This window comes from Osmerus mordax, chromosome 5 (assembly GCF_038355195.1).
Source record: "Osmerus mordax isolate fOsmMor3 chromosome 5, fOsmMor3.pri, whole genome shotgun sequence".
Lineage (NCBI taxonomy): Eukaryota > Metazoa > Chordata > Actinopteri > Osmeriformes > Osmeridae > Osmerus > Osmerus mordax.
The window spans coordinates 652563-670410 of NC_090054.1; the positions used below are offsets into that span (position 1 = coordinate 652563).

Genomic DNA, 17848 nt, shown 5'->3' on the forward strand with positions numbered 1-17848 from the left:
TCGTTGCTAGTTGCTGTGAGATTTGTTGTTGTTGCTAGGCAAAGTGAATCCGTAACTCAATTTGAACGTTGTAGAGTACAGCAAAACAAAGGCAAAGATCTGTAACTAATGTTACAGGATTCTGCCTCGGCTTCTCTTGGGCTTTTGAAAGTTACAGTGAAGACAACCCCCTATTTTCTCCAAAAAACAACAACATTAATTCAAGATATTTGTTCACATGATAAAGCAGACCATAAATGTTCAAAAAGTAATTTTGATCAAATTGAAGTTATGGTCTTTGCCTTTACACGGTAGTGTTATCACCATCATCATTATCACCATCATCCTACTCCTCATCATCACTATCATCATTATCATCATCATCACCATCTTCACCATGACCACCATTATCCCCATCATCACCATCATCGTTATCATCATCATCACCGTCATCATCGCCATCATCGTTATCATCATCATCATTATCATCATCATCACCATCATCATCACCACCATCATTATCATTATTACCATCATCATCCTCATCATCCTCACCATCATCATCATCATCACTATGACCACCATTATCATCATCATCATTATCATCATCATGTCAGGCAGGAAAAACGTTACTGAGGGACTCTAACACATCATGCACATCATGCACATCAACACTGAACAGGAAAAAAGTTCTTAACCCCCCAATGAGTCATCCCAACCCTGCTGGGTCCTACTGCCCTCCCCAACCCTTCACAACCCCTCTCTATGACTCCCCAGGGTCCTACTGCCCTCCTCTTCCAACCCTTCTCTAGGTCCCCCCAGGGTCTTACTGCCCTCCCCATCCCTTCCCCACCCCTCTCTAGGTCCCCCCAGGGTCCTACTGCCCTACCCACCCCTCTATAGGTCTCCCTAGGGTCCTACTGCCCTCCCCACCCCCTCCCCTCTCTAGGTCTCTCCAGGTCTACAAGCAGAGGTTTGTCTCTGGTCTCCACTCGCAGGAGAGCTGGTCTCACAAATAAAAAGTCTTCAAATGCTGGTCTCTCCCAGACATAAAACCTTTAAGAGCTTCTCCTTCTTTCCTGGGCATATATGGTGCCCTGTAACATTTGCCCAACTCCCCACCCCTGGCCTCTCCAGGCCCCCTTGTCTCACCAGGCCCCTGGTCTCTCCAGGCTCCCTGGTCTCTCCAAGACCCTGGTCTCTCCAGGCCCCCTGGTCTCTCTCCACGCCCGCTTGTCCTTTGGTTTCTCCCCCAAGCCTAAGAAGAAGACATCTGAACAATTGAAACAGTGAAGTGTTCCTCAGGCTGAAAGTCAAAAGCCAGATTTCTCTCCTGGTGTCTGGTGTCTATCTGGAGTTGCTGGTCTCCGCCAGCCTGTTGTTCATGATCCCCAGAGCTCCCACGCCGCCAGAGAAGCCGTTGTGTCTGGATCCTCCGCAGGCTGGGAAGCCGTTGGCGGAGTCTGACAGCTGCTTCTGCATGATGGCCAGGCTCACCTTGTTGGAGGCTGTCAGGTCCTTCATGGAGATCATCTCCCCGGACAGACGCCTCCCCTCTGTGTCGCTGTCGCTTGGCGGGGCGTCTGGACACTCCGGCCGTCCAAAGCGCCCCCTGCGGCTCCTTGAGCCGGGCCGGATGGCGTTGCGTCTGCCCAGGAAGGCATTGGTCTTGTGGCAGCGCTGGCAGCACAGGAGGCCCGCCCGCTCCAGCAGCCAGTTGAGCACCTGCTTGATGACGATGGAGATGACGTTAAAGAGCGAGTACAGGCAGCACACGCCCGTCAGGATGAACAGGAAGTTGGCCAGGCGGTAGAGCGTCTGCTGGTCGTAGGCGTGTCGCTGGCTGCTCACCAGGTCCCCAAAGCCGATGGTGCTGAAGGTGACAAAGCAGAAGTACAGCGAGTCCAGGAAGGCCCAGCCCTCCACCGCTGCGTACATGGCTGAGCCGCAGCAGGAGATCAGGATGGCGGAGAGGGCCAGGATGAGCATGACGTGGTAGACGGAGGGCTTCCAGCCCGGCAGGCTGTAGGATGAGAAGTCATGCTGGATCCCTGGAGGCAGCAGGCCACTGGTGCGGATACGACGCTCACGCACAGTCTTCATCGCCACGGCGAGGAGGGTGATGATGCGCTCCAGGAAGAGGTTGAAGAAAAGGATGGTGGCGGCGCAGCCAAGGAGACCATAGAAGATGAGGAAGACCTTCCCTGCTGCTGTCACTGGGGTGGTCATACCATACCCTGGAGGGGGAGAGAGGGGAGGGGAGAGGGGAGGAAGAGAGGGGAGAGGAGAGAGGAGGGGGAAGTATGGAGGGAAGGGGGAGAGGAAGGGAGCGTAGAGGGGAGGAGGAGAATAAAGAGTTAGAGTAATCAGGAGCCTGTCCTGAAAGTGACATCTGAAAGGGTTAATATGCTGTGCAAACAGAAGCCTCGTCACTACTGACCACCAGGGTGGACTATACCATCACCTACCTAGACACATACGGTTCTGAGGAGCATAGAAACACACCTCACTCACACACAGAAACACACCTCACTCACACACAGAAACACACCTCACACACAGAAACACACCTCACTCACACACACAAACACACCTCACTCACACACAGAAACACACCTCACACACAGAAACACACCTCACTCACACACAGAAACACCTGGACTCCCCAGGATTCTGTTTGTGGACTTCAGCTCTGCCTTCGACACCATCATCCCGGATCTGCTACAAGACAAGCTCTCCCAGACGAAGGTGCCAGACTCCACCTGCAGGTGGATCACTGACTTCCTGTCTGACAGAAGCTATAAAATAGTAAATCATTCAACACTCATTCAAGGAGGAGAGACCAGCTGGGGAGGAGAGACCAGCTGTATTGTATGGCTGGGGAGGAGAGACCAGCTGGGGAGGAGAGACCAGCTGTACTGTAGGGCTGGGGAGGAGAGACCAAATGTACTGTAGGGCTGGGGAGGAGAGACCAGCTGGGGAGGAGAGACCATCTGTACTGTAGGGCTGGGGAGGAGATACCAGACCTTCTACACCAGACCTGCCCGAACACTCTTTTACACCAGACCTGTCTGAACACTCTTCTACACCAGACCTGCCTGAACACTCTTCTACACCAGACCTGCCTGAACACTCTTCTACACCAGACCTGCCTGAACACTCTTCTACACCAGACCAGCCTGAACACTCTTCTACACCAGACCTGCCCGAACACTCTTCTACACCAGACCAGCCTGAACACTCTTCTACACCAGACCTGCCCGAACACTCTTCTACACCAGACCAGCCTGAACACTCTTCTACACCAGACCTGCCCGAACACTCTTCTACACCAGACCTGCCCGAACACTCTTCTACACCAGACCTGCCTGAACACTCTTCTACACCAGACCAGCCTGAACACTCTTCTACACCAGACCTGTTTGAACACTCTTCTACACCAGACCTGCCCGAACACTCTTCTACACCAGACCTGCCTGAACACTCTTCTACACCAGACCTGCCTGAACACTCTTCTACACCAGACCAGCCTGAACACTCTTCTACACCAGACCTGTTTGAACACTCTTCTACACCAGACCTGCCCGAACACTCTTCTACACCAGACCTGCCCGAACACTCTTCTACACCAGACCTGCCCGAACACTCTTCTACACCAGACCTGCCCGAACACTCTTCTACACCAGACCAGCCTGAACACTCTTCTACACCAGACCAGCCCGAACACTCTTCTACACCAGACCTGTTTGAACACTCTTCTACACCAGACCTGCCCGAACACTCTTCTACACCAGACCTGCCCGAACACTCTTCTACACCAGACCTGCCTGAACACTCTTCTACACCAGACCAGCCTGAACACTCTTCTACACCAGACCAGCCTGAACACTCTTCTACACCAGACCTGTTTGAACACTCTTCTACCCAGACCTGCCCGAACACTCTTCTACACCAGACCTGCCCGAACACTCTTCTACACCAGACCTGCCTGAACACTCTTCTACACCAGACCAGCCTGAACACTCTTCTACACCAGACCTGCCCGAACACTCTTCTACACCAGACCAGCCTGAACACTCTTCTACACCAGACCAGCCTGAACACTCTTCTACACCAGACCTGCCCGAACACTCTTCTACACCAGACCTGCCCGAACACTCTTCTACACCAGACCAGCCTGAACACTCTTCTACACCAGACCAGCCTGAACACTCTTCTACACCAGACCTGTTTGAACACTCTTCTACACCAGACCTGCCTGAACACTCTTCTACACCAGACCTGTTTGAACACTCTTCTACACCAGACCTGCCTGAACACTCTTCTACACCAGACCTGCCTGAACACTCTTCTACACCAGACCTGCCCGAACACTCTTCTACACCAGACCAGCCTGAACACTCTTCTACACCAGACCTGTCTGAACACTCTTCTACACCAGACCTGCCTGAACACTCTTCTACACCAGACCTGCCTGAACACTCTTCTACACCAGACCTGCCTGAACACTCTTCTACACCAGACCTGCCCGAACACTCTTCTACACCAGACCTGCCTGAACACTCTTCTACACCAGACCTGTTTGAACACTCTTCTACACCAGACCTGCCTGAACACTCTTCTACACCAGACCTGCCTGAACACTCTTCTACACCAGACCTGCCTGAACACTCTTCTACACCAGACCAGCCTGAACACTCTTCTACACCAGACCTGTTTGAACACTCTTCTACACCAGACCTGCCCGAACACTCTTTCACTAAAAGGGATCCTGTTGTTTGCAATAAAGGGAGTATGTATGCCTTCAGTAAATAGGTATATTGGAGGTAGAGCTGTATGCTAACTAGCTGATGCTATAACAGACTTGTGTAGTATGCATTAGGTTAACGTAACAAAATTCACTCATCTATTACGTAAGCATCCACTTCAGATTGTTTTGCTGTTAGTAAACTTGCCAGATTTTCATCCATGGATCTGCCACAGTGAATATGGCTTCAGCTGTGGAACTGGTCCTAGATTTAAATATAACAGCATTGAGCTGAGCTGCACTACAGTAATACAACAGCATTGAGCTGAGCTACAGTAATCTATTGTGTGACAAAGCCACAAATGGGCGACAAGAAAACTATTCTGAATCTAACCTACTCAGTCGATTGTCAGCATCAAAACATTTCATTCAAACATTACCATAATATGGATTACCTGCAAGGATAGCTTGCTCAAACTCCTAGAGAGGCCTACGTGCTATAGGTCAATAAACATGCCAGTGCCATCAGAATCAGTCCTTGTGTCATTGTTCACAAGCAAGACAGTCAAAATGCTTAACCACGTTGCCAATAGGCTATCACATAGTACTCTAAGTATTTTCTGCCCCGAGCCCTCCCGGCCTCACAGCATTATGGTTGTGCACCAGTTTAATGTTGTACTTACAGTTTTTCTGCTAAGACACATTCTTGAATGTGTACTGTGTTTTCTCCAAACTCTAAACACACACATTCATACTTACACTGTTTTGGCCAAACCCTTGACTTTTGACCCAAAATCAAACACTGTCGTCAAAACCATATTATCTGTCGTAGAAACCAAACTTTGCATTCAAAATAGACACAAAGCCTTCAAATAAAATCAACATTCTGAATACCTTTTACACACTGCTGGGAGGAATTGAAAACACTATTATAAAAAGGTTTTCATGAACCATTGACTATAACGTGTCCCTGAATTTTAGATATGTTCCACCTAATGAGTTTGACATTATGTAAATTATAAATATTGCCATTGTCCTTCTTACAGGATGTTTATTTTATATTTACATTATACAGCAATTGCATTTTGAGCTCTTGTTACTGTAGTGGTCACAGTATACAAATAGTAGTATTGTTAGTCAACAACACAAATTCATTGCTGTAAATTGTAATTTGGGGAACAAAGGCTAAGAAAATAAGGAAATAAACAAAGCATGGGGGAGAGAGGGAGAGAGAGAGGGGGAGAGAGAGGCAGAGAGAGGGAGACAGAGAGGGAGAGAGGCAGAGAGGGAGAGAGGGAAAGAGGGAGAGAGAGAGGGAGAGGGAGAGAGAGAGGGAGAGAGAGAGGGAGAGAGAGAGGGAGAGCGAGCGAGAGGGAGAGAGAGAGAGAGAGAGAGAGAGGGAGAGAGAGAGGGAGAGAGAGGGAGAGAGAGAGGGAGAGAGAGAGGGAGGGAGAGAGATAGGGAGAGAGAAAGAGAGAAAGAAAGAAAGAAAGACAGATAGAGAGAATACTCTGGCTCCTGTCCATGTGACCTCCTCCCACACATTAAAGAAGTCCTTACAGAGTTGCCAGCATTTTGGTCCAATAGGATCCACAAGGTTGAAGCTGGGAGTAAGATATTCTAAAAGCCTGTCTTTCAGAGTGAGGTCACCCAGAGCTGCCTAGAGTTGCCAGCATGTAGCAGTCCAGAGCAGTATGGAACAGGATAGAGCAGTAAAGAGCAATACAGAGCAGTAGAGAGCAGTACAGCAGTGCAGACCGGTGCAGAGAAGTATAGAGCGATACAGAACAGTATAAAGCAGTACAGAGCAGTATAGAGCAGTACAGATCAGAGTAGAGCAGTATAGATCAGTACAGAGCAGTATAGCAGTGCAGACCGGTGCAGAGAAGTATAGAGCGATACAGAACAGTATAGAGCAGTACAGAGCAGTATAGAGCAGTACAGATCAGAGTAGAGCAGTATAGATCAGTACAGAGCAGTATAGCAGTGCAGACCGGTGCAGAGAAGTATAGAGCGATACAGAACAGTATAGAGCAGAATAGAGCAGTACAGAGCAGTATAGAGCAGTACAGATCAGAGTAGAGCAGTATAGATCAGTACAGAGCAGTATAGAGCAGAATAGAGGAGGAGGAGAGGAGGAGAGGAGAGGAGGAGAGGAGAAGGAAAGGAGGAGAGCGAATAAAGGGAGGAGGAGAGGAAGATAGGAAAGTGAGGAGAGGAAGATAGAAAAGGGAGGAGGACAGAGAGATTGAGCTAATGCACCTAATGTACCTGACAACTAATCAACATGGAAGCACACACACACACACATTCTCCCCAGAGCACAGGGTGTTAAACAGTGTCTCATCAAAGCCGGTATTATCCCTGGAATGTGAATCACCATAACATACCGTTCAATTCTGTTTCAGACACAGGATCAGTGTTGCTGCATTAACTATGTGTGTGTGAGAGAGAAAGAGGGGGGGAGCATGAAAGACAGAGAGAGTGATTATGTAAAGTGCTAATACCGTCTCTGTATACAGTGTCAATGTGTCTATTTTCATCCTTTCTGCAGTCCTGCTACTCAGCAGATGGGCCAGTCCGTCTGTCTGTCCCTGGGTTCTGTCCCAGTGGCCCTGGTCTCCCCACCAGGATACCCAGTGACTAATGATTTCCTGTTCGTCATTGTTACAGAAACAAACAGATCTGGTGATGTCTGCTGTCAGGTTGAGGAAATCCTCCAAAGACCAGGAGAGAGAGGGGAGGAGAGGAGAGACCAGGAGAGAGATGAGAGGAGAGACCATCTCCCTGTCTCTCTATCCATCATTCTCTGTCTGCTTTATATCTGTTCCATCCTGCAGAGGGAGTAGAACGTCTGAAACAAGATGGGAACCCCCTGTTCAGAGCATATACGTTAACAAATAGAAACCGTAACCCTCAATCTCTGCCTTCACTATCAAGGCCCTCCCCTCCTCTACCTTCTCCTTCTCCAATGACTCAGGATCAAGGCTCTGCCCTCCTCTACCTTCTCCTTCTCCCATGACTCAGGATCAAGGCTCTGCCCTCCTCTACCTTTTCCTTCTCCCATGACTCAGGATCAAGGCTCTGCCCTCCTCTACCTTCTCCTTCTCGTGCTCCTGTGACTCAGGGCATACTCCCCCTTCCACTCCATACCCCAGTTAGCTTAAATCCCTACATCACTATGCGTCTCCTGCAAAAACATCACATTTCACCCACAAGCCGTTCTCCACTGACATATTTACACGTTTGTTTAGCCGGCCCGAGGCACACACCTGAAGCCATGGCTAAGGGAGAGGATGCACACCTCCTCTTTGTTGGGAAAAGACGCCATTGTCAATTCACCCACATACGCACTCAGCCTATGTTCACTTGAACCCACCATCCTATGCTACCAAGTTTAGACAACGTTAATACGAAATCCTTTCTAATAGGACCCAAACCACACAAAATAGTAAGAAAATGTGCACAGGACAGAAAGGACAGAAAACCTTCAGCCCACCCACACTAGTAGCGCAAGTCTTTACAACACCGGAGAGATAGAACAGGGAGGAGGAGAGAGGACAGGAGCAGAGAGGAGCCCCTGCTCCAGGGAGGAGAACCTAGGCCTAGCATCACAGCAGGAGTCTTTCATCTGAAAAGAAACCCTCTGTTCTCTATTTAGAATCCTGACATTTCCTTCCTCTGTGATCTCACACTGCAGCGAGGAGATCAGGGGGGCAGTTAAGCACTAACCCTGTAGACACTGGGGCAGGGAGTAACATAGAGACACTGGGGCTGTAGGAAGTAACATAGAGACACTGGGGGGACAGAGAGTAACATAGAGACACTGGGGGGACAGGGAGTAACATAGAGACACTGGGGGGACAGGGAGTAACATAGAGAGACTGGGGGGACATGGAGTAACATAGAGAAACTGGAGCTGCAGGGAGTAACATAGAGACACTGGGGCTGGAGGGAGTAACATAGAGACACTGGGGGGACAGGGAGTAACATAGAGAAACTGGGGCTGGAGGGAGTAACATAGAGACACTGGGGGGACAGGGAGTAACATAGAGACACTGGAGGGACAGGGAGTAACATAGAGAAACTGGAGCTGCAGGGAGTAACATAGAGACACTGGGGCTGGAGGGAGTAACATAGAGACACTGGGGGGACAGGGAGTAACATAGAGACACTGGGGGGACAGGGAGTAACATAGAGACACTTGGGGGACAGGGAGTAACATAGAGACACTGGGGCTGGAGGGAGTAACATAGAGACACTGGGGGGACAGGGAGTAACATAGAGAAACTGGGGCTGGAGGGAGTAACATAGAGACACTGGGGGGACAGGGAGTAACATAGAGACACTGGGGGGACAGGGAGTAACATAGTGACACTGGGGGGACAGGGAGTAACATAGAGACACTGGGGGGACAGGGAGTAACATAGAGAAACTGGGGCTGGAGGGAGTAACATAGAGACACTGGGGGGACAGGGAGTAACATAGAGACACTGGAGCTGCAGGGAGTAACATAGAGACACTGGGGGGACAGGGAGTAACATAGTGACACTGGGGCTGGAGAGCAGAGCAGAGGAAAGCAGAGGAGGGGAGGGGAAAGCAGAGGAGAGGAGAGCAGAGCAAAGATGTATGTTAGACAGGTATCTACCTGGAGATTTTTACACCTTTAGATATTTAGATGTTGTGGATGATACGTAGATTACTGAAGTGATCTTCTGTCTTTAGAGTAAAAAACTTGGCAATAAGACTTAAAAAAGTAGAGGAATGTTATATCTGCCTGTTACTTTGAGCCACCACCACAAACACTGAAGGAGAGAGGAATAGAGAGACAGAGCGAGAGAGCGAGAGAGACTTTGACTTTAAATGTATATGTACCTGTATATCTTTATTGGGCAGTCAAAACTTCCAGCTAACCAACAGTGATACCACAACAGCCATTTTTTATCTCACTTACTCCTTTTCAACAAAATCAAGTCAATTGACAAGTGAAGGTTCCAGACAGAGGGAGAAGGAGAGAGAGAGGGAGAGAGAGGGGGAGAGAGAGGGGGATGGATGAGAGAACAAATGACCTCCTCCAGCACAGACTGATAAGAGGAAGATAGAGAAGGGAGGAAGAGGAGAGAGGAGGATGAGGAGAGGGGGAAAGATGAGGAGAGAGGGGAGAGGGGAGAGAGGGGAGGGGGAAGGATGAGGAGAGAGGGAAGGATGAGGAAAGAGAGGGAAGGAAGAGGAGAGAGGAGGATGAGGAGAGGGGGAAAGATGAGGAGAGAGGGGAGAGGGGAGAGGGGAGAGAGGGGAGGGGGAAGGATGAAGAGAGAGGGAAGGATGAGGAAAGAGAGGGGAGAGGATGAGTAGAGAGGGGAAAGGGTAGATGGGAGAGGGAGTAGGAGGAGAGAGGAGGATGAGGAGAGAGGGGAGGAAGAGAAGAGGGGACAGGGGGAGGAAGAGGACAGGGGAGAGAGGGGAGGACGAAGAGAGGGGAGAGAGGGGAGGAAGAGGAGAGGAAGCTGAGAGGGGAGAGAGGGGGAGAAGAGAGGAAAGGAGAGAGGGGAGGAGGGAGAGAGGGGAGGAAGAGGAGAGAGGGGAGGAAGATGAAAGGGGAGAGAGGGGGGGAAGATGAGAGGGTAGAGGGGGAAGTATGAGGATAGGGGAGAGATTGGAGGAAGAGGATAGGGGAGAGAGTGGAGGAAGAGGAGAGAGGATGAGGGGAGAGAGGAGAGGGGCCTTGCACTCAAACTCTGTCTCTCTTTGTGGCTCGGTGGCTCAGTCCCTTTTACCGAGAAGGTTGGAAGCCCGAGTTCCTTCCTGAGGCAGGACGCTGCTCCCGGCTGCCCTCAGAGGAAAGACAACAGGATGATGCAGGGAAAGAGCTTCATCCTCAGAATCAGAAATACTTTATTGATCTCAGAGGGTAAAATCTTGTGTTGCGTTTGCACACCTAGCACATCAGGCATAAAGAATATAAATAATAATAGAAAGTTGTTAAATAGAAGATTAAAAATACATGTCTAAAAATATACAGTTAAAAACATAAAGTAATTTACATCATAAGAAAATATTGCTGATTACAAGTATTGCACTACAAGGTCCCTTTAGTGACTATGAGACCGTGTGTCCGATACTCTGAGGGAGGAGTTAAATAGATTATGATGTGCTGGGGGGTGTTGGGGGGGGGGGCTAGGGGGTGCTGGGGGGTGCTGGGGAGGCTGGGGGATGTTGGGGGGGGATGGGGGTGCTGGGGGGGGATGGGAGGGCGCCAGAGGGGCCTCTTGCTCTTTAGTGACCTATCGCACCAGCAAATGTTGAAGGGTGTGTGTGTGGGGGGGCTTCTCATTGACATTCTCCATGTTTGGACTAAGACTGCAGCATGACCCACCCAGGGGGCCTGTCCTACACACTCCGGAGGGCTGGCGTCCCTGCTCTTCCCCTCTGTCACAAACACACTCTCTGTCACACACACCCTCTGTCACACACACACTCTCTGTCACACACACCCTCTGTCACACACACACTCTCTGTCACACACACCCTCTGTCACACACACACACCCTCTGTCACACACACCCTCTGTCACACACACACCCTCTGTCACACACACACACACACACCCTCTGTCACACACACACACCCTCTGTCATTATCATATAAACACTGACACACGTACACACACAACAATAAATATAAACACTCACATGAGCTATACCTATCACCACCACTGACACCCTCTACCACTGAACTATACCCTCTACCACTGAGTTATAGGCTACCCTCTACCACTGAACTATACCCATCACTACCACTGAATTATATCCTTAACTATATCCTTAACTATAACTATATCCAAACACTGGATACTGATCCCTGTAGCCCCGAAACTCACCTATAGTTGACACAACGGTCCCCACAAAGTAGAAAGCTCCGGTAAAATCCCATCTTGGCCGGAGAACGTCAGCCCGTATCCCGGCAGCGATCGCCGCCTCGTACTCCCGTAAGAAGGACTTCAGTTCCGCAAGACTGATGTTGAACGTATCGCTAAAGTTGTAGAGCGCCCGGTTCCAGCGGCCGTGAGCGCGCAGCTCAGAGGGTCTCTCTATGGCGGAGAACACCGCCGCGCCGCACAGCAGGTACAGGATGATGAGGACCGCGAGGAGGAGGAAGCGCCCGTTGTCTTCGTTGATGTGTAGCCCGCGGCAGCCCGGCATCCGCTGGACAGGCATGATTCAGGTTTCAGCACCCCCAGAGAGACGAACAGCGACCCGCTCCGCGCCGGGGAAGGCATCTATGCTCACTCACTTGCGCTTCTGACCGGTCAGGACGGGCCGTTAGAGAACTCCATGGGTATGTCTCGTGGTGTCCTGACCAACGTACCGACATACGGGCAACAGAGTATGGAAACTATCGTCTTTTTTGCAGATGTAGGAGACTGTAGGAGACGAGACAACGCAACAAGAACAGACACACTTGTGGATGTATCAGGTCAATAAAGCATTCTCCCTCCCGGAGCCGCGGACACTCCATGCTTTTTCAGAATATCTGCGTAACAGCGCTGTAGGACTTCTATGTCGAGCGCTAGTACTCTGCCACGGGGTTTACCGTGGGACCGTGAAGAACATCTGTTCTTCTCATGTGACACCGTCCTACACACACACAAGTCATCTCTGCCATTCTCTAATTGCCGCAGACATGTCCGCCATTTGTGTTATTTTTCTTATTTTTTCGTCTCGTTAAGAGTCGCGGCTCCTATCGGTTTTCAGCTGCGGGGTTGAAAGCTCCCGTGATTAGCACCAGACCGTCTCTGAATCATGCTTCTCTCTGTCCGAAAGATGACTGCCCGGCGCCGTTTACTGTTCTCACGAGCCCACAGCCTCCTCTGTCCGCTATTGGCACACTTTCATTAGAGTCTTAATGTTCGGAACATGAGCGACCGGAGACTCGTGACGTCATCGTGATTTCTCTACCATTAACGCTTTAGTTCTAGTGATACCCGCGAGTTGCTTCACCGAGTTCCGATGAGCATGATTCATCATCGCGAGCACTGTGCCTAGAACAGTCCACTTTGCTAAAGTTACCAACGCTTTAAAACGATAGGCTTTTAGATACCCATTAAGTGACCAGCGAGTTTCAGAGATGTGTTACGTGACAGTCACAGTTTTATCATCGACCCGCATCAGACTCCCTTCTGTATCGCCGTTAGGTAACAGCGGGCTACTCCTTCTCCGCGCTTCTGCGCATCATTATCCAGAACCAGCTCCGAGAAATCCTCGACAGGGTTCTAGCCATGGAGGGCAAAAATCCGATCATAATGCGCTCCTGCCGCACTGGTGTGTGTGTGTGTGTGTGTGTGTGTGTGTGCGCGTGTGTGTGGAAGGGGGGGGGGGGGGGCGTGTGCCACAGGCCTTTTCGAATGCGCAAAATTCTAAATGGATGGGGAATCTCCCCTCAAATGGACGGTTTGGCTTTTGGGACGCCATCATATTGGTTGCAGTTGCCTGTTAAAGCCCATCTGATACCAGTGTTACGTGTTAACTGCAGACATTTTCTGATTTCGGGTTCGGCGGGAGAATATCCTGCGCGGTGCAGGAGAGCATGACAACGGAAAAGACTCGGTTTTAGACATTGCACAGTTTACAAATGTCCACAGTTTACAAAACATAAACCCTTTTCTTGGCAAAAGACTTCTAACTGCTCCGCATAATCGAGGCGAGCATCCACGCTAAATTGAACATTTAATAGACCTTCACAAAATCAATACGACCTGCAGAAGCGCTGGTCCGTGGAGTTATCGATCCCAGCCCTGCGCCCTGTTACTGTAAGCACCACGCTCTGGCTCTATGTCTCAGATGTCTTCTAGAAAAGCTATATGGCATGTGTGTATGTGTGTGTATGTGTGTGTATGTGTGTGTATGTGTGTGTGTATGTGTGTGTGTGCTCTGTCTCACACATTCTGGGTTTGACCATTTTATCGGAGGATTCTTATTCACCAGAACTGGGAGGTCTACTCACGTCTTTCACATGATTATATCCTGTGAACTGTTTCAACATTCAGAATGACATATGGAAAACATGATTTCATGTCCTGGTCTCCATCAGCCTGGAACACAGTGGCAGCGTTTCAAATTAATAGGGTATGGCATCATTTAATCTGGCCTTATAACAACAACACTGCCAAGTAGCCTAACGGAACCATGAAACCACATTATATCTCAACAAAATGTAGACAACTCTGTCTACCATAAATCCATCATAAAAAATGGAAGTCCACGTAAATGCACTTATAGAAAATCAAATGCGCAGAGAGATTTTGTAGAGACATCATTAGTTAAAGCAAGACACTTTTACATGTTCAGATCTGTTATTCAAAAAACATTAACATTGTCTTTAACGAGCATCATCATGGGCGGTTTGGTAGAATACCAGGGTAACACGCCACCCCCGTTGGAACGTCTTTCAAATTTGCTTTCAACTGGACAAACGTGTCCAGATTGGAGTTTTAAATCACTGATGGAGGATTTTTAGTCTGATTCCCTGACCTGTAATTGTTTACAGTTGTTTTTATTATATTCCAGTATGATTATTGTACTAGATTAATCGTTTTTCATGTTGTGATGGTGTTATGACTTGGTGCAGCCTATCCTGGCCAGGACACTCTGGATGAAGAGATTTCATATCTCAAGGAGCCGTTCCTGAGTAAATAAAGGTTAAATAAAATAAATGAATAAAATGCATGTGTGTGTGCACATGTGTGCACGTGTGTGTGTTTGTGTGTGACCAAAGCCATCTCTGTCCCCTTAGGGCGATAGTTGTTCAATAAGAGATATTGTACTACAGTAACTGGGTCCGGTTGTACAAAACACCTTAAGTTTTTTCCTTAATTATGACACTTAGGGGTAGATTTCTCCTTAGATAAGGCATTTACTTAAGGTTGTTGCATAGAAAAGTTAAGGGATTTACTACATTGAACGTGATTTCACAGCCGTAAAATTCAACCTTTTCCTGACCGCGTTTGTTCAGTTGTATCGCTAGTGCATCACCTTAGAAAAAGCTAGAGCTAATAATGGAGGACAAGAAGGCAAAAAAAAACATTTTTTACATTTGATCCACAGATAGGCCCTGACTGCAAACAAAAAACAATGTGCATCGAAATTGTAACAAAAATATACTCTACGTGTTTGGTGAAGCGGTCAATTCAAGAAATAAAAAAAAATATATGATAACTTGACTGTTATGTCCAAAAAAGAGATAACCAATTACCGGAGGGAGTCCAATAAACTGGTGATATCAACTTTACTTGTAGGTTTAGTTGCTACACAGTAACGTTTAAGCAGTGTTCTTCTAACTTTCTAGATAAAAATGAGATCAACAGTTAATCTGCATTTACCGTTAGTCTATTCACAGCGGTAGCCGACACGTAAATAGCCTTCATGTTTGGACTGCAACACAGAAGCCTAACAGAGTGCTATAGGCAGGGGCGGATTAAGGTAGTCAGGGGCCCCTAGGTTGCTCTTTGTGTGAGCCTTAAACATTGTGCTTTACTAGAAAAATATTTAGTGCAATACAAGGTCCACATGCAAATAAGGTGAACTGGCCTACACACACATTGAGACAGCCAACACTACAGTGTTTTCTTTACATTCCTACAAGTGGTGGACCACAACAGTAAGAAATTACCACCACACCACATAGTTAAAATGAAAAATTACAACATTACAGACAAAACACAAATACAAACAAGCATAAGGCCCAGTGCTAGAATCAGCCCTTTAATTATGATCAAGAAACACTTGCAATACAAACAAAACTAACGTCAACAGAGATGTAAGTGGAAAGAATACCAGATATAACCTGTAGACTCCACAGCCCCAAATCAATACAATGTAAATGTAACTATAAACAGCAAAGCAACAGAATACCCTGCATTCACAGTTCAACTGCAAGCTGGTAATCGCTTTTAACTTTATTAACCAACAGGTAGGTTACAGCATCTGCATCAGTGTGGAACACCATGTTTTACTGAGGCAAAATCACAACATCAGTGGTGGAAGAAGTATTCAGATCCTTAAAAGTATACCACACTGTAAAAGTGCTATGTTACAAGTCCTGCATTGAATATGTTACTTAAGTAAAAGTCTGTAAATATCTTCAGGAAAATGTACTTAAAGTGTTAAAGTAAAAGTACGGAATGCGGAAAAATCTTCACATTTTAGAAATGATCCAAACAGTTCTGTCAATCAACTAATTATTTCCTCAGCTAATTACTTAGGACTTTTAGGCCTTTATATTGTTGGCTAGTTTCATTAATAATAAAACTTGTATTGTTCAAACTAGACCTAAATGTGTTTTGTGTGCAGAAACCTTAATGTGTAAAGTAACTAATAACTAAATCTGTCAGATGAATGTAGTGGAGTAAAAAGTACAATGTTTCTCTCTGAAATGTAACGGAGTAGAAAGTGTCATGAAAAGAAAAGACTCAAGTAAAGTACCTCAACATGTGGAATTAAGTAGCCTACAGTACTGGAGTAAATGTACTTAGTTACATTCCACCGCTGATCATTACTGAGACACAAACCACAGTCTGATTACACATGGTTTAATCTATCACTAATGTGTCTAATTAATCACTGATGCGTAATATGCGTGTCATTGTGGAATAATTCCCCCAAATTCGCTGAAATATTACCGATGACATTTACATTTACATTTATTCATTTAGCAGACGCTTTTTTCCAAAGTGACTTCCAAGAGAGAGCTTTACAAAGTGCATAGGTCACTGATCATAACAACGAGATAGCCACAAAACATTGCGAGTAGCCAAAACATGAAGCACACATTGTGAACAACCAAAGTAAGTGCCAAAGGGAAGAACCATAAGAGCATGAGTTAAACAAGTTACAATTAAACAACATGAACTGCTATAAGTGCAAGTGTACCTGTGGAGAAAATAAAAAAATAAAAACAATATATCACAGCGAGTACAAACAATTTTAAATCAGTTACCACTAACCACAAGAGCAACAAGTCTCTGAGCAATAGTCATTGTGATCCTTGAGGAAACTAACATCGGGTCAAGCGAACCATTCCTAAGTACCGTTGTACTCCCGGAACAAGTGTGTCTTGAGCCTTTTCTTGAAGGTGGAGAGACAGTCAGTGTCTCTGATGGAGGTGGGGAGTTGATTCCACCACTGGGGGGCCAGACAGGAGAAGAGCTTGTGTTGGGACCGGGCGGTCTTGAGCGGTGGGACCACCAGGCGGTTGTCTGAAGAAGACCGTAGGTGACGGGTGGGGGTGTAAGGCTGCAGGAGAGACTTGATGTAGACGGGTGCAGTCCCGTTCACTGCTCGGAAGGTCAATACCAGGGTCTTGAATCTGATACAGGCCATAATAGGTAGCCAGTGGAGAGAGATGAGGAGCGGGGTAACATGGGAGCGTCTGGGTAGATTGTAGACCAGGCGGGCCGCTGCGTTCTGAATCCTCTGAAGAGGGCGGGTTGCACATGCTGGGAGACCAGCGAGCAGCGAGTTGCAATAGTCCAACTTGGAGAGGACAAGTGCTTGGACTAGCAGCTGGGTGGAGTGCTCAGACAGGTATCTCCTGATCTTCCAGATGTTGTAGAGGGTGAATCTACACGACCGGGAGACCGCAGCAATGTGGGCCGTGAGGGAGAGCTCGTCGTCCATGGTAACCCCAAGGTTCCTGGCAGAGGATGAAGGGGTCACCGTCGCAGATCCCAGGATGATTGAGAGATCGTGGGAGATGGAGGGTTTAGCCGGGATGATGAGAAGTTCTGTTTTGGCGAGGTTCAGCTGGAGGTGGTGCTCGGTCATCCAGGCGGAGATGTCTGTGAGGCAGGCCTCAATCCTAGCTGAGATCCCCGGATCGGTCGGGGGGAACGACAGGTACAGCTGCGTGTCGTCAGCGTAGCAGTGGTAGGAGAAGCCATGGGAGGTGATGATTGGTCCAAGTGAGGTGGTGTACAGAAAGAAGAGGAGGGGTCCAAGGACGGAGCCCTGTGGGACACCAGTGGAGAGCTGGCGAGGGCCTGACAGTTTGCCTCCCCAGGAAACCTGGTAGGATCTTCCCGACAGGTAGAATGAGATCCACTGGAGTCCAGTGCCAGTGATGCCC

General features: G+C 48.1%; 1 protein-coding gene across 1 annotated transcript; it reads right to left on the minus strand.

Moving 5' to 3' along the window:
* Nucleotides 1-1326: 1326 nt before the first annotated feature.
* Nucleotides 1327-11943, minus strand: kcnk12 (potassium channel, subfamily K, member 12). Its single transcript, XM_067236938.1, has 2 exons — nt 11607-11943; nt 1327-2216 (listed from the first exon to the last, which is right to left on the minus strand). Exons 1-2 carry the CDS (start codon nt 11941-11943, stop codon nt 1327-1329), a joined length of 1227 nt encoding a protein of 408 aa, XP_067093039.1.
* Between the last annotated feature and the right edge of the window lie 5905 nt (nt 11944-17848).

Excerpts from the sequence above, each read along its gene's own strand:
- kcnk12 (XM_067236938.1), bottom strand. The coding sequence starts at position 11,943 with ATGCCTGTCCAGCGGATGCCGGGCTGCCGCGGGCTACACATCAACGAA. Across the intron at positions 2,217-11,606 it reads GACCGTTGTGTCAACTATAG|GGTATGGTATGACCACCCCA; the intron begins GTGAGTTTCGGG and ends CTCCCCCTCCAG.